Source organism: Chionomys nivalis, chromosome 8 (assembly GCF_950005125.1).
Source record: "Chionomys nivalis chromosome 8, mChiNiv1.1, whole genome shotgun sequence".
NCBI classification, from domain to species: domain Eukaryota; kingdom Metazoa; phylum Chordata; class Mammalia; order Rodentia; family Cricetidae; genus Chionomys; species Chionomys nivalis.
The window spans coordinates 66,027,481-66,048,349 of NC_080093.1; the positions used below are offsets into that span (position 1 = coordinate 66,027,481).

Here is a 20,869-nt window from a genome sequence, read left to right on the forward strand (position 1 = left end):
AGAATTCAAGAATGTGAATTTTCTTTTCTTTTTTCCCTTTTGTTTTTTTTCAGACAGTTTCTCTGTTGTAACCCTGGCTGTCCTGGACTTGCTCTGTAGACTAGGCTGGGCTCTGCCTCCTTAGTGCTGGGATTAAAGGTCACCACCACCTGATGTGAAATATCTTATTTGTTCAAAGGTAAGCAAATGAACTAACCAAAAATGGTTCTTACCAGTTCTACTGACTTGTTCACACGAGACCTGAACCAAACAAAATGAGAATGAAGTGAAAATGAATTCTGAGCAGTTTATTCTCAAGTCATTACAGTGTTCAACCAATCGGACATACAAAGAGAGCAGGTGTAACAGTAAACATCAGGAGGCACATTCCTGTTCTGAAAGGAGATACAATATACACACAGGAAAAAATGCAGCAAACATTACGGTATTCAAAGTAACTGCTGACACTTCAGATGTGACATATTTACAAGAAGGTATGTTTTAAAATAATTAAATAATTTCCATTAGCTTACAAAAGAATTGAGATAAATATTAAGAAATTCTGACAACCACAAGAACATATTCCTATGCTTTTGAATAAGGGTAATTCTATAAAAAGTCCCAAAATAGAGCTAATATTTTGCCACCATGAAATATATCAAATTACCAATACCAAAATATGCTAAAATAAACATGCACTGTGGAGGCTGTACCAAAGAAAACAGCACCAGGCTCATCAATACTGTGAAGTATCTGTACACGGATGGGTTCCTAGGTATGTTCGTGAAAAAGGAACTTCCCGAAGAGCCTGGATAGTGAACACAGCAGCAGAAGGGTGGTGATTGCTTAAAAACCTCGTTGTCCTATGGTTTTCCAATGCAGCTGCAAAAAAGAAAACTACATAGAACTCTAACATATTAGCTTATGAATACAAAAAGTAAGTGGTATGTTCTTGTGCTGGGCAACTAAATAACACATCTCGGCCCCTAGACCCCACGCAGAAGCGATCTCCTCCTCCAACAAGTAGTCTTAGAACATAAAAAAGGCAAAACACTAACACCCATGTCACCAGAACAGAAGTGTGTGGGACTGGGAGTACTACAGAGCAGCAGCCTGGGAAAAGCAAACACTTAAGACTTTGCCACAAAACAGTACTTGCTCAAACCAGTCTATCACTCGACACCAGAAACTATGGGTTCTTTAGAGAGGTACTTCCATTTAGGATATCCCCACGATTAAATGCATACTCCAATTTATTTCAAGACATAAATATTGCACAGATAGTAGAACACCAACATTCTGGTGTCCCTGACATAAAAAGCTATCTTATTTAACATATCAAACTATGCTATTGAAATTAATTTATTCAAACATTTAAAGCCAATCATGTAGGACTTGGAGCACATCCTAAATGAGATGAGAAGACACAGGCACTTGAATATAGGTTATTAATGATGAAAAAGTAGAGGCCACAACAATTTCATGACTAAGGGCAGTTATAACTTCACATATGGACTGAGAGGTCTTTCACTAATCCAAATTCAAAAATAAGATCTATTTACAAAAAAAAAAAAAAAATCAGCTGGATGTTGGTGGTACATGCCTTTAATCCCAGCACTCAGGAGATCTCTGTGAGTTTTAGGCCAGCCTGGTCTACAGAACAAGTTCCAGAACAGCAAGGACTACATATAGAAACTGTCTTGGGGGAAAAAAATCAGATCTTCCCAAAATTTATGACCAAATAATTTTTACTGAAATAAAATACTGATAGGTGCAAATTCTAAGCTTTTTCAAACAAGTATCACACTGTGTAACACATGCCTATAATTTGGGAGGCAGCAAAGGCAGGAGGATCATCACAAGTTCCAGGACAGCCATGGCTACAAAGAAACCCTGTCTCAAAAAAAAAAGTCCTCACCAAAAAGAAAAAAACCTTAGCCATAGCTTAGCTCTAATCCCTCACCTTTGCTGCTCCACCCCCGTTCAACTCCTACCTGCACCAACAGTCTAATCAAATCTTCTATGCAAAATTTACCACTCACCTGATATCAAAAATGGTTAGAATTTCTATATAATCCACATTGCAATATAAATTTTGCAGCACCACAGACATCATGAGTTTAAGAATTTTTGTCTGGCAATGTCCCATTTGATAATGTTAACTGATAAGAATGTGTAAATATTGAGTATTTTATAGGGAGTCATATTAGCATTTTTAAATGACCAAATAATAAGAAATTTTAATGTTTTTAAGTTGTTATTTAAAATTTCAAAGTCACTAGAAAAAAAAAAGTCACACACACATTTTTACTACCCAAACACATAAAGCTTCAGACAGTTGATATGGAGACAGCTTTTTTCCTTCCTTTCTTAAAGAAATTACATTGACTTGGCCACTCCCTAGATTCTCGGTTTGCCAGTTTATAGAGTACACCCAAGAGACAATATAATATAAGCACTGAAACCATCCATCCTCTATCATCTTTGGCTAGAATCCTCACGAAAGGACACCGAGGGATGAGTGGGGCAGGCAGCCCTACACATCACTGACTGGCAGGCTGGCATCATCTAAGTCCACTGGCTCACCATCTTTTCCCTGAGGGCCATTTTTATTCTGAGGTCTAAGCAGAGCTTGTTCAGTCACTTTGGAAGCTGATTCTCTTGCAGAGACAGTCTGGACCTTGAAGTTCCCTGGCTTGATCTTGGCAAGAGATTCATAAAATCCTCGCTTCTCCATGGTATAGCTTGAGACCAGAGAGTGGCTGCGAGAGGCTGCGGAATGTGAGGTGGCTGCTGCTGCCCCGGCAGGGCGGACAGTGTATTTGGATTCTGAAGGGCAGCCGGAATGCTCCTGGAAAGAGGAATGGTGGTCAGACACAGCTAATCACTGACAGTGAAGTTAGTCATTCACTCAGTGTGAGACTTGATTCTCTGAAAAACAAACAACACACACACGCACACACACAAAGCAGAAGCATGAGCCATGCAGCGTAAATGTGCAAGTTCCTTCCCAAAGCAATGCATTTAGGGGTGAGTTCAAAGCAATGATAGCCAACAACCAATTCTACTAAGAAACGGATTCTGTCACCAAAGCTGAATTTGTCAGCTTATGGCACTTTGAAGGCCTAGCTAGCCTAAAATGAAATACAGTGTTCCAACTGCAACTGAATTGTGTTGAAAGAAGAGTCTATCAGTATTTAGGAATAATGGGGGTTATCCCAAGTCTTAAAAAAAAAAAAAGACAAAACACAAAAATGAAAGGCTATAGATTAATCAAGACTTTTCAGACATGATTTTGTCTAGTAGTCTGATAACTTGGTTTTTTTTTTTGCTTCTATTAATTTCACTGTAATTATGGCAGCTGATTTAATTGTTTATTTTGGTAAGTCACACATTCATATGGTTTAAGATTTTAAAAGTAAGAATGCATACAACTGAATCACTTTTAAAACTGATGAAGTAAGATCAGTCGTGAATATTGATTTTATTGTACTTCTAGTATCAAATCTGAAGACACTGGAGAGTGCTGGGCAGCTCCTGGAGTGCACTCTTTAGGATACTAGCTGCCTTGATAACAGCACCACAATCAGCAAACACTACAGGCTCCCATTATAAGGTAAACTTCACCAGAGCTATAAAATACCATGCAATTCTGGTGACAAAGTTTATCCAAGGTGGATGCGTGCAGAAGTTTGCCTGGATCCGAAAAAGGCACATTTTAAGTGTTGTATTAAAAAAAAATCTCAAAATACATAAAACATGGAAATCAAAACTCTTGCAGCAATTCAGTCAGTTAGTTACTGAAGCTCTGGAAGCTTCCATTAGTAGGGTTGCTTTTGTTTTTCTTTTTAATATACATATTCAATCTGATGACTACCATAAAATAGTTTGCGTTAGTGATGACAACTGCAAAAGGCAGTCCAGTTAACTCAACCTTCTATGATCAGTTGTAAGTAGGGAGCGTGTCCAGGCCCTCTACTAAGAAGGCGCATTTGCATGAGAGCCCACATACGTGCTGCATTCACCAGCTCTTGATGTATACCTCTGTATACAAGGGTTCGACAGCCTTCTGGCCTGCCGCATCTGGAACACAGTGCAAAGCTAAGATTAGAGTTAACCTATATTGGGAGAGGAGGAAAAGAGAGAATTCTGCTGACAGTCACAGCTCAGTCCGATTTGCCCCACCACAAAGCACAGAACACAAACACCCTTCTCCAGTTTTCCCTCTTCCCAACAGACATTGTTTTTGCAGAGAATCTCATACTTGATTGTTGAAAGAATCACATAAAATGCAGGCAGTTACAAAACTAACACCCATGAAAGAGACTTCTTCAATATTCCTACAGGAATACTAGTATAATGATAAATGATTAAGAAATGGAAAAAATGGAATACTATCTACTGATCTGTTATTATCACTACCAGGAAACTACTAAAAGACAGTATTACTACCAGGAAAAATAATGAAAGTACAGGATATCTAGGCTATGACACAGCACACCAGGACAGCTGGCAACAGTGCTACTTTTAAGATATAATTTCTCAAAAGGGTTTGCATTTTCAGAACAGAGATGAATGGCCAATGTATTCCCGACAAACTATTTCTTAGGGTTCACTAGAACAAGATGAACAACAAATGTTTCTCTTGCTACGTCTGAACAGATTATTAAATTGTTCCAATGTAACTATCAAACTACAGCAAAGATAAACAAGCTTTTCTATCAACCTGCTAAAAATTTTAAATAACAACATGAAATAGAAAAAAACGGAATGGGAACAAAAAAACTGCACTCAAGGCTCTAATTTGGTCAGTGGTATTCCAGTACTGAAAATTGGCAAGTAAGGGGAAACCAAGACATCACAAAACTGTTTTGCTAGAACTGAAAGTGCCTTGAATGGCCAGGCCAATGCCACATCAAGAGGGCCAAATTGCCACACCTAGACCTACTATCAAGAACCTAACTGAAAGAACAAAGAAAGGCTCTATTCTTTAGCTGCCCAGCTTGTGCATTAACACAATGTGCACAGAAAGTTATGTACATGTGACACTACAAGGAAGCTCTGAATTAGGGTACATTATTTTTGCAAGTCCAATTGGTATAAAAGTCAACATGCAAATAATCTCAACAAAATAGAAACCAAAGGATTAGGGGAGAGGAAGAAAACAACACCAAAGGATGCAGAGTCTCCAAAGGAGAAACCTACAGAAGATGCTGATCTGCCAGGTCCCCGCTGGGCTACGATGGCGCCAGAGACTGCTTTAATCCAACTGTGCATTTCTTCAGGGCTATCAGCCTAAAGGAAATAAAAGAGATATCTCAGTGAAATTTCTCTCCAAATCACCTTCTATTTCCATATATTCTGTACCGTGGCAATATGTCACCTGCAAACACATTCAAAGACAATAATTTCTTTAAAAAGTTTTCAGAGCACTTTTGTTTATTTTTGAACTCTGTAGCGTTGGATGTTATAAACTCTCCTTGTAGACAAGGCTGACCTTGAACTCAAGAGATCCACCTGTTTCTGCCTCCCAACTGCTGGGATTAAAGGTGTGTACCAACATGCCTGGCTTCAAAACTCTTTCCAAAAAGGTTCATTATGGCCTGGCTCAGAGGTTAAGAGCATTGCCTGCTCTTCCAAAGGTCCTGAGTTCAATTCCCAGCAACCACATGATGGCTCACAACCATCTGTAATGAGGTCTGGTGCCCTCTTCTGGCCTGCAGACAGAATATTATATACATAATAAATAAATATTAGTGTGTGTGTGTGTGTGTGTGTGTGTGTGTGTGTGTGTGTGGAGTGGGGTTCAGTAAACTCATGAATCATTGGTCCAGCTGTCCCCAGCTACAAGAGGGCATTGGAGTTGTAGTTTGCAGGCTGTCGTGAGCAACCCAATGTGGATTCTGGGAACAAATCTTGGTCTTGGTCCTCTGGAAGAGCAGCAAGTGCTCTTAACCTCTGAGCCATCTTTCCAACCCCTGAAAGCACTTTTTGTGTGAGAACGTGTTATTGTGAGAACGTGAACCTTTATTTCAAAATTTGTGTTTTAGTTTTGACACAGCTCATACTAAATTGCTCAGGTTGGTCTTCACTTCATTCTTTATCAAAGTTGCCCTTGAACGTCCTGCTTCAGCCTTTTGAGAGTTTGGTTACAGGCATATGCCACCAAACCCGGATCTAGAAGCACTGTTTTTAACCCAGATTTTTCTAAGCAAGGTACTATATGGAGACATATGACAGCCACTGCATATTTTAAACCCAGACACATAAAATGGTCAATAATGAATGTTTTTGGAAAGGAAATAAGAGGAAAAAAACAAAGAAAGTTCCTATTTTGCTGTCAAATGCTACAATCTGAACTTGCTACACGTATATGCTGAAACTTTAAAAGTCATTCTAGCACCATTTTACATATTAATTTTAGAAACAATTTCTTTCTTTCTTTTTTTTTTTTTTTGAGACAGGGTTTTCCAGTCAGTCCTGGAACTTGCTCTGTAGCCCAGGCTGGCCTTGAACTCACAGAGATCTACCTGCCTCTGCCTCCTAAGTGCCAGGATTAAAAGCATACACCACCACACCTGGCTATAGTCCTTTTTCTTGATAAAGACTGGCTAGTCTAAATCTAAATATTCTAAGATCAGAATGCTCAGGGTGGCATGGCCACAGCATAGGCTTTCACTCAGTGCAAGTAGGAGCATCATGATCAAATTAATGTGACAAGACAGAGAGACCATTCTGGTGGTTAAATCTGACCTAGAACAGCCTAAAAAACCAGAAATTTAGGTCAAACTTTACATACAGATGCTCCCATCATCATACTTTCACAGTAAACGTATGAAAACTCTGTAAATAAACATGTAGTCACAAAAGATCAGAACTTGTGCCGGGCGGTGGTGGCGGCGCACACCTTTAATCCCAGCACTCGGGAGGCAGAGGCAGGTGGATCTCTGTGAGTTCGAGGCCAGCCTGGTCTAGAAGAGCTAGTGCCAGGACAGGAACCAAAAGCTACGGAGAAACCCTGTCTCGAAAATCAAAAAAAAAAAAAAAAAAAAAAAAAAAAAAAGATCAGAACTTGAGAAACAGCCATACATGGAGTGAGTGTGGTGTAATTCTAAAATGTTTGCAGAGATGGCTTTTTGTTTGTCTGATTTTTTTGAGATAGGATCTCACTACACAGCCATGGCTGGCCACAGATTCACCAGGATCCACCGGCCTCTGCCTCCTGAATGCCTTGAACTGTGATTAAAGGCAAGAGCCACCAGACTTAGTTATTGCCAAATAACTTTTAATAACACAGGAAAAATGACAAAATAGGAAAACAAACAAGATTTTATACATTTACTATATGGCCTTGCTTACTGTAAGAATCAATGCTTAGATATGGAAGTATGTGTATTTTATAAACTATCATTTTCTTAACTTTTCTGCAATAAGCAATGAACCAAAACAAATGCTCTTTCCAATAATTTCACTTATATACTTGCTTCCATTTTTATAAAGTTAAAAAAATATTAAAAACACAGAAATAAAATACACTTGAAGACACACTGCTAAAATATAAATAAAACAGCACTTCCTTTCTTCCAAATGTGACTTTGATCAATATCACTAATTCATAACACAATAACCCCCATTTCTAAATATATACCCCACCACCAACCACCACCTGACATCTTTCAATAAGCTGGTAAATTACACTTGTCAAAACAGACAAGGTTTATCTATATTTATTTCACCTATGAATGTTATTAACTTCTTGTAAGACAATCTATAATCTCCAAGTGTCTTACCTGCACATAAAACGTTCGAGACGTCGTTACAATTTCAAACAGGTTGTCCCTCATCATTATATCACTGTTATGAAAAACAATCATCCAGTTGCATGTAAATCAGTTTTGACAGTTTCTCTTTCAGCTGTTTACTCAATACAAAATATGTGTCATTAAATGTTTAGAGAGAAAACACTAATTTAACAAAGCCATATTATCTTTTCTCAGTTTTGATTACAATTCATTTAAGAAGAATCATAAAGCAACTTTAGAGTCTAAGTGCTTACAGTTTATTCAATTCAGCATGGTACAGCTGGTGCAGCTCCTTGTGACGACCTGTTCTCTGCACCTTTGAAATACTAAAAATGATTTCTCATCATTTTTCCTTTGCATTAATGAGCTACTTCTGAAATGTCATTTATAAATGAGTAATTTGTAGTTCTCAAATAAAAGATCGTAATACTTTACAGATTAAAAAACAAAACTGCAGCATATCTCAACCAGTTTAAAATTCTCAATGAGAAGCACATGCTGTAAGTTGAACCAGGGGAGGCGCTGTTCTTCAAACTGCTGTGCCAGCACCAGGCAGCCCCTTACCTTTGCTTACACTCTTGGACTTTATGGACTTCTTTAAGTGGTATTACCCGCAGAGGTTCCTTTTCCTGGCAAAAAAGCAGAGGCAGAGGACATTTCAAGTCAATCTCAGACACAACTGCACCTTCTGAACCTGCAGCAGCAGGACACTCTATGGCCTTACACACAGCTGTTTCAGTCTCTGGTCTCAATGACAGTTGCTAAGCAGCAGACTTGGTCATGGTAAACCATGAGGACCAGTAAGTGCTCTATTTCCTCTTTTGGAATGCCATCTTGACATCAACAGCACCGTGCAGCAAGCCCAGCTTTGTTATAAGCCTGTGCACATGTGTCTGAATGCACAGTTAGGGAGCACCTGCAGGTAAGGTAAAGACATGGTGTATCTATACTACTGGGTACTTGCATTTAACTTCTAAAACAGAGTTTCCATGATCGTGGCACAGTTATGAAGCTCGGACCTCGGCATCTTTGCAGTATGACCACAATCCACAGGCCACATTCTGATCTTACAAGTTATCCCATGGGTGTCCGTCATGGCAGAAGACAAGCTGACATATTTTCTGTCCAAGATTCAGAGTCTATGGCAGGCTTGCTTGACTGTCCCTTCTCTTCGTCTCCTTTACTTCAGAGCAGTTACTTCTTTGGTCTTCTGTGATCTTGCAGAGCTGTAAATCACCCACTTATTTCTCAGACTGTGTCCTAGTCTGGGTCTGTCTGATGTTTATTCATTCTGATGCGTAGGCCACATGCTTCTAGAAGGAAACCACAGCACTGACTACTTCTCAGCCATCCCTTCCAGGAGGTGCACGGCGTGGACTTGACCAACTGCTGGTACATGACTCATATTGGTCACCACTGAGACATTTAGAGCCTATGCAGTACTCGATTTTCCAACATAATTTCCCCACCAGTTTTACCAAATATTGAGGATTCTTACCTGAAATCATTACTGACATAACTGCCTGCCAAATGGTGATTTTTCTAATATCACGCACATACATATCAACCTGGAATTTAAAGAAACACTATTTCTTCTCCACTTATTTTCTCTGGGAAGAAGATCTATGATCTTTCTCAGCCACAGCCTCGTGATTAATGAGCACTATCTGTGCAGTGAACATCTGTATTTCCCTGATCCTGAGCGACACTGAACACTGTTACACAGTAGTGCTAAGGCTCTAACCCCAAGGCCTCGGATACACTGGGTATACATGCTACCATTTAGCTCCACACTCAGCTCAATTTCTTTCTAAATGAGTTGTTTGTATTTTCTGTTTCTTTCCATACCAGATATTTTCCCTCAATTTTCTGTTTCTCTTTGAGCCATGAGACAACCACAACTTTACAAAAGGACTAAGAACATGGCCACTTCAAGCTGAGCTGCTGCTCTAGTCTGCTACCTAAATCCTCACGTTATGGGCATCACAGTCAGCAAGTGACCTCCACGTTGTCTTATAGGGTAAGAACGCTCAGTCGCTGTCTCTCTTTTCCTTGAAGAGTTCTCACTCCTGTAGAATGAGGACTGTAGAATCCTGCAGATCACAATAGTTACTTTATTTTGTAGATTGTCCCCTCCCTCGGATGTGGCTACTGTCACCTGGTGACTAAACTCAGACTATACACCTTCAACAGAAGCAGCATAAAACTGATGCTGTGTTTTTTTCAGGCTATCCTGTCAGGTGATGAGTGGTTTCAACATCCTCACCACCAATGAAGTTCACTGAGCCTGATTGTCTGATGGAAGTGGTGTCTGCCAGCCTTCACTGTACAGCTGCTCTCTTCCCTCTGGGCTCAGTGTTTATTCCACAGACTGATCTCTCATTCCTATTTAGGTATCTTATCCCTCACTGTAATTACATGAACTGTCACCACCCAATCATTGAGTCATATGAATATCTGGGCTGTAATATATTATAATCATTATGTATTCTGATTCTCTCACTGTCCATAATCTGGTGAGGGGATTGTTTGTAAAGTAGTTTCTGGGTGATTATCATTTTCTCAGCATGTCCTTGCTTTCTGACATAAGATATTCCAGGCTCATCTTGCATTTATTTCTCTTGCCCAGGTATAGAATCTGCTATCTCTCCATGGAGTCCAGGATTCTTTCAGGGGGAAGGTACTCACATGAGGATATAATACATGTCTGGGACTATGTTTGTTGAGTTATAGCAAGAATCCATGATTTTACACCAAGAACCTTGGTTTCTAGGTTTCTATTATCCTTCATATATTTGCTCATTTCATCAACAAGTATGTGTGACCATTCTCTCTGTCACTATCCACGCCCTGTGCATTCCTCCTCTCTGCCTCCTCATCACATGTGGGCTCTGACTGTCTACGCCAGCTTATACAGACTGCTTCTGCCATTTTACCCCACAACAGTCTCCTAAAAGAATTGACACTTAAGACAAATCTTAAAATATTCCTAATATAGCAGCTATTGTCCAGGAATAACTATAAATTTAAATTACTAAAATGAAGTAAAATTAGTTTTAATTTCAAAATGAAATAAATTCAGCTCCTTATACAACTGTTTATCACCAGCACTCAAAACTCACATGTATCCTGCACAGAACAACATAGGTAGGAAACATAACTCAGGATAGAAAGTCACATGTATCCTGCACAGAACAACACAGGTATGGAACATATCTCAGGACAGAAAGTTCAACTGGACAATGTTGTTTTGATGCCTTCATTCAAATACAGTATGGAGTATACAACAGTCCCACACTTTTGAAGGAGAGGCAGAGAATTTCATTAATTTATGCAATAATCTACTGAAAGATTTAGGCTACATGACTTTTTAAATAGTACATTACTCAAATGGAGGGAAGAAGGCTCAATCTTTGATTCTGCCTTCAAAACACGACAAAAATATCTGAAATGAGGGGCTGGAGAGATGGCTCAGAGGTTAAGAGCACTGCCTGCTCTTCCAAAGGTCCTGAGTTCAATTCCCAGCAACCACATGGTGGCTCACAACCATCTGTAATGAGGTCTGGTGCCCTCTTCTGACCTGCAGGCGTACATACAGACAGAATATTGTATACATAATAAATAAATATTTAAAAAAAAAAATATCTGAAATGAAACAACGTAAGAGCTGATCTGAAACAGGCAAAGAAAGGGCCAAGAAAAAGAAGGGCAGGGAAGGCAGACACGCAGAGGGCTGAATGCTGCTTTTAGAGGATTCTTTTTACCGCCTCTTCCAATCCTCTCTGACAGAGATTTACATATAGGGGGCTGACAATTTTAGATCCATCAAAATGTAATTTTCCTTGAAGATATGGCAGTTTTATTTAAAACACGTTAAAGAAAAATGTGACTAACCAAATGCATTACAACCAAGCAGACTGAAATACAGATGCCCTCAGAACCAGAACATTTGAAAAACAAAACAGCATACAAGCATACATTCACAGCGTAACTTGCCAAGCACTTGAAAGCATATTTATGAAGTAACTACATACCAGTTCAGATTTGAAGTAGCCTATTGTATTTTCATCCAATTGAAAATATCTTCTTTTCCAGTTCTTCATCTACCAGAGAAGACACAGACATAGGCTTCAAAGAATGTCCAATGTTAATCACCCCTAATCGTTCCAGTAAGAACCCACAATCAGAAACACTAAGCACACAGAAACAACAGACTTCCCGCAAGGGAGGTGATAATTGGCACCTCTTCCTGCTAAACAGCCCCTGAATGACGGTCTCAGCCTTGGGCAGCTCACTCTCAAGAGTTTATGAATAACTCTAGCATTTCAAATTTTTTTAAAAATTTATTTCTTTTTATTTTATGTGCATTGGTGTTTTTGCTGGCTTGTATGTGTGAGGATGCCAGATCCCCTGGAACTAAAATTATGGACAGTTGTGAGCTCCCATGTGAGTGCTGAGAACTGAGCTCAGGTCTTCTGGAAGAGCAGTAAGTGTTCTTAAACTGCTAAGCCAACTTTCCAGCCCCTCAGATTTTCAAAATATTTATTTATTTATTTATTTTATATGTATGAGTACTCTATCTGCATGTATAACTTTATGCCAGAAGAGGGCATCAGATGCCACTATAGATGATTGTGATCCACTATGCAGATGCTGGAAATTAAACTTGGGACTTCTGGAAGAGCAGTCAGTGCTCTTAATTACTGAGCCATCTCCCCAGCACGATCACTAACAGTAGAAAAGAAAAAAAAAAAGTACTCCATTTCTTGCCAGCCCAGCCTACAAGGTAAAGATCAGCCTGGGAAATGTCATTAACTCATCAGGTTTCTCTATCTATAACATGCATTTCAAGTATTTCATATATAACAGGTCAGCAATAAATACAAAGCAGAACAAAACCATACGGAAAATGTTTAGTAGACTTTCATATGAATATTCCTGTCAATTTTTTAGTACCTGAAATTATCTATAAATAGTGTTGGAGAGATGGCTCAACAGTTAGAATGCTTTTCCAAAAGACCCAGGTCCAATTCCTAACACCCACAGAGCAGCTCATAACTGTCTCTAAGTCCAGTTCCAGGGGATCCTACACCCTCTTCTGGCCTCCTCTAGCACTGCATACACATGGTACGCAGATGTACATTCAAGTAAACACACATACACATAAAATAGATTAAAAAAAAATCTCAAAAAAATTAAGGAAAAAATGTGCAAATTTTTCTTTTCTTTTCTTTAGATTTAGGAATAAAGGTTACCTCCTTAAAAGCCTAATTAGCCTACAACTAAGGCTCACAGCCTGGGGAAATCCTTCCTCCGCCTATAGACAGCCTATCTTGAGAAACTGGTCCAACAGGCAGGAAGAATTTTTCCAAGCTGAGCTACCAAAAGTGAAGCAAAACCAAGCAGAATTACCAGGAGAGTTTGAAGTATTTGCTTCTTCCTATTTTTTCCTTTTGTTTTCAAATGTTAAACTTTATCTTGTCCTGAGAGTCTCAAGATTTAGTTCGTACAGAATAAATAAACTAATAAAACAAAACAAACATCAGCTGAATTGTGGTAGCATAGCACATCTTTAATCCCAGAATCTGGAGGCATAGAGAGGCAGATCTCTGAGTTCAAGGCCAGCAGCCTGGTCTACAGAGAGTTCCAGGACAGCCAGGGTTACACAGAGAAACCCTGTCTCAAAAAAATCAAAACAAACAAATAAAACCAAACAAAAAATGCCCAAGATTTTGCTATATAGCCCAAGCTAACCTAGAACTTTCTTTCCTTCCCTCCTCAGTTTCCCAAATGCTAGGATTTTATGTGTGAATCACAGCACCTGGCAGAAAAGTATCTGGAGCCTTAGAATACCAGTAGATATGTTTATTTTATAGAAATTTCCTCCCACACCAGGCAATGGTGGTGCAGAGACAGGCAGATCTCTGTAAATTTGAGGCCAGCCTGGTCTACCAGAGCGAGTTCCAGGACAGGCTCCAAAGCTACGGAGAAACCCTGTCTCGAAAAACCAACCAAACAAACAAAACAAAAGAAAGAAAGAAATTTCCTCCCATGACGATGATTATGGGGACAACCTACACTCACCTGTGATGCTTCTTTAGCACCTGGAATTGTGCGAAAAGCTACATCTCTCATTTATCCCTTTCAAAAACCACAGACCATAGGTTTTATAAAAATAGCTTTCTCACATAAAATAAAACTGGAAGTCTGGGAGATTAAGTAGCCCAACCTCAGAGCTGTCCACTAGCAGCCACTCCTGGTACTTCCGCTTCTCCTGAGGCTCTATACTTGACCATCTCTGATGATGTAAGAAATCAACAGAACTTTCTGGGGGTTAAGATGGCTCAGCAGGTAAAGTCACTTGCCTAAATTTAAGCCTTGGAATCCAAGTGAAGGTGGAAGACCAGAACTGACAGAGTTGTCTTCTGTCTCAAAGCATAAAACAATGCACTCATGCTCCCCTCCCTTCCTCACATATGCACGCACATACACAAACTAAAGTTTTTTAAATAAAAAACAAACAAACAAGAAATCCTTTCTATCACAAACCTAAACTTGGGAAAGCTCACTTACACTAAATATAGGAGGAAATAAGCATTAACTTACCCAGCAGTGTAAAGACCAAGGAAATAACTGTGATGTATGATAAATATGGAGCAACCCCTTTCTACCCTTCCCAGCAACAGACTGCTCTGCACTCCAGGCCTTTCAAACGTAAAGCACACAGCTTGATTCTGACTTGCAAGCTTGCTGGCACATGACCTCCCCAACTTCACAGGTATGGTTAAGCTACTCACCACTGCTCCTTGCTTCACACAATACCCAGCTTTGATAACTGCACTGTCTGGAGGTGGCTTAGGTGTAAAGTAGGGAAGATGGCTTTGGGACCGTTTCAAATTGTTTCTGTCAATAATTTCACCACATTCATTTACTTCTTCTTTCTAAAATGAAGCCAAAGAAATTATTTTCTTGCTTTAAAACATACTATCATTTAATGTTATCTTAGAAAATCTTAAAATCGGTGACACTCACTCACAACTTTCTTGATCAAACCACAAACATCCACTTTTATTGTTTTGCAAAGTCCTGACTTCAGGTTTTTCTTGGGGTGGGCTTTTTTTTTTTTTTTTTGCTTTTTCGAGACAGGGTTTCTCTGTGGTTTTTGGAGCCTGTCCTGGAACTAGCTCTTGTAGACCAGGCTGGTCTCGAACTCACAGAGATCCGCCTGCCTCTGCCTCCCAAGTGCTGGGATTAAAGGCGTGCGCCACCACCGCCCGGCTGGGGTGGGCTTTTTTATATGGAAATCATTTAAACAGATCTATGGGAAGTTACAATAAATATAAAAAGTAGCAGAGGTCTTGTATACCCTTTAACCGAATTCTTCCCAAAGAGGAAGTATGTATTTCTAAGGTAGATTACCCAAACCAAGCATCCATAAGCTTTATTCAGGTATCAACATTTATATATGCACTTGTTTGTCCATATATGGTATTACCATTTGCAGCTGCTGTTGTGGGATATTTGTACACTGTGTGAAGACATGCTGCTGGGATTGGTTTAATAAAGAGCTGAATGGCCAACAGGAAGGAGGTATAGGCAGACCTTCTGGGCAGAGAGAAGAAGTAGGAGGAGATAATCGAGGTACAGGGGAGATGCCAGGAGACACAGAGAGGAAAGAGGAGGTGCAAGATGGAAAAGAGGTAATACCATGTGATAAAACATAGATTAATATAAATGGGTTAATTTAAGTTATAAGAGCTAGTTAGGAACAAGCCTAATAAAGTCTTCCTGTCATTATTTGTAAGCCGGCGACCCAAAGGAAAGTCTGACTACAAGCTGCACAATTGCCATAATCAACACAAAGAACTGCTCTCTGCCACAAGGTCTGCTTGTGATGCCCTTGTAGCACTCCTTCACAGCCAATCATTTGTTCCGATATTTTGAGAAAACAAACAGAAGCACACAGTAAAGATCTTTAGGGATTTTTTAAAAAAAATTTCACTCAACGTAACTCTTTGAAGGCTCAATGAGGTGGCCCTTGTTGTCAACAGTTCACCGTCTGTACTTGCTATACCCAGTGCTGTGGTATCACCATACCATGCTGCTGACCACCTACCCAATTATTTCCATCTTCTAGCTACTAGGAATGAAGATATTATAAGTATTCATGTACAGGTCTTTGTGTGACCATAATTACCCACTTCTTTAGGATAAACGCCAGAGGATACATACTAGCCTAGGGAGCTACTGCAAGTTTATTTATAAAAGGATGACAACAAGAAAACTACTACACCAAATTCTTTCTTCAGAGTGACTGAACTGCTTTATTTACATCTCCAGCAGCAATGGATAAAAGGCCCAAGCATCTTTGCTTAGGTATAATATTTCACTAGGTTCTTAATTCAATTTCTTTTCTAATGGCTACATATAGTGGCAATCTATCTTTCCTAGTGCCTATTAATACATATATAATTTTTTGGTGAAATGTTTGTTTATGAATTTCATCTACTTTTAAGCAATTTTTGGTTGGTTAATTATTGGGTTTTGAGAGTTCTTTCTGTAGATAAAAGTCCTTGGTTGAATAGGTAGGTATCTTGTAGACTTTTCTTCTAATCTTTTTTTTTTTATTGGAGAAATAGTTTCTATGTAGCCCTGGCTAACTTACTCTATAGACCAGGCTGGCCTCAAACTCAGAGACCTGCTTCCGCCTCCCAAGGGCTGGGATTAAAAGTGTATACAACCATCTGGCTGGCTAGTCTATCTTTTCTATTCATCCTCTGAACAGGGTCTTTCACAAAACATGCATCTGAAATATTGATAATGTGCAATTATTAGTCTTCTCCTTTTACAGATAATGGGCTTTGCGTCAACTCTAAAAGCTCTTTGCCTAATCCTTGACCTGCAGTTTTTCCCATGCTCACTCCTGGAAGTGCTATAGAGTTTTTTGTTTTGTTTTGTGGTTTGTGTATGTGTGTATGTGCTATTGTTTTGTGGGTTTTTTAATTTAAATTAATTACTTTTTAAAGATTTATTTGTTGGTTTGTTTACTGTGTATACAACATTCTGCCTCCATATATGCCCACATGCCAGAAGAGGGTGCCAGATCTCATTACAGATGGTTGTGAGCCACCATGTGATTGCTGGGAATTGAACTCAGGACCTCTGAAAGAGCAGCCAGTGCTCTTAACCACTGAATCATCTCTCCAGCCCCTGTCTTATGTTTTAAAATTCAGTGTTGACAAATCCTTAACCATTCCCAAGACTTCCTGGTTATTTACAACATCCACAAACTACAACACTACAAATAAATCAGTCACATTTTTAAAACTCAAAAGAACAATTAAGTCTGAACTGTCAGGCTTATGAGGTATTTTCAACCTGTTCTACATTTAAACAGATCAATAGATCAATAATACTAATTAAATACTTAATAATTGGTCAATAGATTCTGAATAAATTAACCATCCAAATGAGATTTTGTTAACATTTTCTTGATTCTATGGTGTGAGAGGTCTTTCTGTCTATGTGTTGCTCTTATTGGTTAATGAATAAAGAAACTGCCTTGGCCTGTTGATAGGTCAGAACTTAGGCAGGGAAAATTGAACTGAATGCTGGGAGAAAGGCAGAGTCAGGAAGATGCCATGGAGCCACCGGAGTTAGCCGTGCTGAAACTTTGCTGGTAGGCAGCGACCTCATGGTAATACTCAGATTAGTGGAAATATGTTAAATTAAAATATAAGGGCTAGCCAATAAAAAGTTAGAGCTAATGGGCCAAGCAGTGTTTTAAGTAATACAGTTTCTGTATGATTATTTCAGGGCCAAGCTAGCTGGGACTAACAAGTGGGCCCACCTCCTACAATTCTATATTGTCTAAATGTTACTTTGTAATTTTGTTTGTTTTTGTTTTTCAAGACAAGGTTTCTTTGTGTAGCCCTGGCTATCCTAGAACTCACTCTGTAGACCAGGCTAGCCTGGAACTCACAGAGATCCACCTGCCTCTGCCTTCTGAGCATTAAAGGAACTAGCACTGGGATTAAAGACAATGGGGTACCACCACTGCCTTCACTACTTTGTAATTTTAAATTCTGCATTACAATAAAACAGTAGCATCATTTTAAATCTTTTAAAAATGCCATCTTCGGGGGGGGGGGATAAAAGAAAAAAAAAAAAAGAAAAAAAAATGCCATCTTCTATAGAATCTATTCTACAATAGCCACAAACAAACTGCAACAGTGTCTTAACAAACTTATCCAATAGCCAACACCAGTCAGCATGGGAGAAAGTTCAGCCCAGCTAGTCATCAATCACAAGTTTAGCCAGCTAAAATCATTACTTTTAGAAAAAGCAACACCACACACACACTTTTCTTCCCAATTTTTTTAAATTCAACTTTGAACAACAACAAAAGTAACTGTAAACTCCCCCTAGAGCAGAGATTGGTATTGTTAAATATCCTTTACAAAGCACAAAAAAAGATACTCAAGTTAGTTTATTGATGTTATAAGATTTCTTCCTACTAATCACACTCACTTGGCACGAGGCTTGAAAAAATATGGTATCAAGGGCTGGAGAGATGGCTCAGAGGTTAAGAGCATTGCCTGCTCTTCCAAAGGTCCTGAGTTCAATTCCCAGCAACCACATGGTGGCTCACAACCATCTGTAATGAGGTCTGGTGCCCTCTTCTGGCCTTCAGGCATACACGCAGAAAGAATATTGTATACATAATAAATAAATAAACAAACAAACAAACATTAAAGAAAAGAAAAAGAAAAAATATGGTATCTGTTAAATTTTTGAAAGTCTATGTCGCGTGGTGGTGGTGGTGCACTCCTTTAATCCCAGTACTTGGATCTCTGTGAGTTTAAGGCTAGCCTGGTCTACAGAGTGAGTTCCAAGACAGTCATGGCTACACAGAGAAACCCTGTCTTGGAAATTAGGGAGCAGTTTATAAAGCATCAAAGTCTTCTAAAATCAAACAACAAAAGTAATGAGACTATCCAACACTGGCAATAGCTATCACTTTAAATTCTTGTTTTTCAAATATTAGTAATTTAATTTGCATTAAAAGTACATTTCCTCACATTCCTCCATTGCTAGTGGGAGTGCAAACTAGTTTGGATATCAGTATGGCAATTTCTCAGAAAATTAGGAAACAACCTTCCTCAAGACCCATCAATACCACTTTTGGATATATACCCAAAGGATGCTCAATTGTACCACAAGGACATGTGCTCAACTATGTTCATAGCAGCATTGTTTGTCATAGCCAGAACCTGGAAACAACCTTGACTAAACAACTAAATGCCCCTTGACTAAAGAATAGATAAGGAAAATATGGTACAGTTACACAACAGAGTACCACACAGCAGAAAAAAATAATGACATCTTAAAATTTTCTGAAAAATAGATAGATCTAGAAAACATCACACTGAGTGAGGCAACCCAGACCCAGAAAGACAAATATCATATGTACTCACTCACAAGTGGCTTTTAGACATAAAGCAAAGAAAAATCAGCCTACAATTCACAATCCCAGAGAACCTAGACAACAATGAGGACCCTAAGAGAGACATACATGGATCTAAACTACATGGGAAGTAGAAAAAGACTAGAGTTCCTAAATAAATTGGGAGCATGGGGACCATGAGAGTAGAAGGGCAGGGGAGAGAAAGAGATGGGAGTGGAGAAAAATATACAGCTCAATAAAAGCAATAAAAAGAAGTATATTTCCTCAATAGCAATATAAGAAACTTAAGTTCATATAAAAGTTTCAAGTTCATTATTTAAATTACATAAATTTATTTTCCCTAATACCTAGGTACATCATTACTTTTAGGATACAATCCAGCCAGAGTTGCAGCCCTCAGGTTGTAGGAAAAATACAAAACACCCACGCACACAGGTTTTTTTTAAAAATTTACACATATTTGCAGATGCTAACCCAGCAACTTTACTTGAAAGCATTAGTTTATCTTGGTGTAGACCTATAGCCTTAGTTGCAAGGCTGGTCTGAGCTAAAAAGTAGATTCAAGGACAGCTTGGGCAGGGCCAGCGTGGTACGCGCCTTTAACCCCAGCACTCAGGAGCAGGCTCCAAAGCTACAGAGAATCCTTGTCTCACTATGATATAGCTCAGCAGTAAGGCTCTAGCATTAAATCTCTAAAATTTTAGATATAAAAATGTTCATTACAACATTGTTAAATAAAATAAAGGAAAGAAAACCCCTCCATTTGTCTACCAATAGAGGCTTATAAATTATGGTCAAATCCAGGGCAGGACTCTGCAGCCATTACAAGTGATAGAGACCTAACTTCTGATGTAAGATATGCTGCTACAAAGTCTGACATGTAACCCCCATCCCAACTTCTGCAGGGAGAATACAAACAATTCAGCTCAGAGAAGAATCAAGTGTTTATCTGTGTAACTTCTGATCTTTTTTACAATAACATACAAAAGTTTGCAAAGCACTTTCGGAAAATAAAACCAAATTAAAAGCTTTTATAGTTAATAAATATTGAATCAATTCGCAAAGATATTCTGTTTCAGTTTTGATGAAAATACAACAGAAGCATTGATTTGGTACCTGAGTTGGAGTGATGATGGGAACACCACCAACAATATCAGTTCTGTAAGACACTTGCTTCTTGCCACAGTCACCTTGGCGACTCAGGCTGTCAGAAGCCGGCTGTGAATCTGACTGCTTTGGTACCTGGAAGAGTAAGATGGATTATCATACAACCAGAACTGTACTTGCAACCCTCGTCATCATCACAGAATTTTCAGCTAGTTAGTATCTATAGACAACTGACAAACAATCTATTTGCAATACTGCAATTCAAGATCTCAGATTGCTCTGGTCTGGTAACACTTTAGGTCACAGGCATCACCACCTACTGCTGGTGCTTGTGCAGTCATTAGTTCACACACTTCCTCCACTCTCCCCTGGCCAATTCTCAGCACAGTTGGAGAGGGAAGCAGGTCTTAGCGGCAGCAGGGAAATAGGTTGAGATCCCTGCTGAACTACATTCTAGCCAAGTTTGTGCAATAAAATGAAATCACACTTGGCATCAATTACATACTGAGTATGA

At 39.0% G+C, this 20,869-nt stretch overlaps 1 protein-coding gene across 11 annotated transcripts in view; it reads right to left on the reverse strand.

The window, feature by feature from the left end:
• Positions 1-266: 266 nt before the first annotated feature.
• The window catches only part of Plekha1 (pleckstrin homology domain containing A1), a 54,660-nt gene continuing 34,057 nt past the window's right edge, over positions 267-20,869 (reverse strand). For 8 of the 11 annotated variants that reach the window (XM_057777708.1, XM_057777712.1, XM_057777714.1 and 5 more), the window contains 7 exons: positions 20,365-20,490; positions 14,579-14,722; positions 11,816-11,884; positions 8,346-8,410; positions 7,770-7,833; positions 5,185-5,274; positions 267-2,830 (listed from right to left, as the gene is read on the reverse strand). In XM_057777708.1, the coding sequence (XP_057633691.1) occupies positions 2,516-2,830; positions 5,185-5,274; positions 7,770-7,833; positions 8,346-8,410; positions 11,816-11,884; positions 14,579-14,722; positions 20,365-20,490 (873 nt within the window). In that variant the 3' untranslated portion in view covers positions 267-2,515. Of the gene's footprint in view, positions 2,831-3,913; positions 4,063-5,184; positions 5,275-7,769; positions 7,834-8,345; positions 8,411-11,815; positions 11,885-14,578; positions 14,723-20,364; positions 20,491-20,869 lie in introns of all 11 variants that reach the window. The other 3 variants (XM_057777716.1, XM_057777717.1, XM_057777718.1) reach the window with 3 other exon arrangements.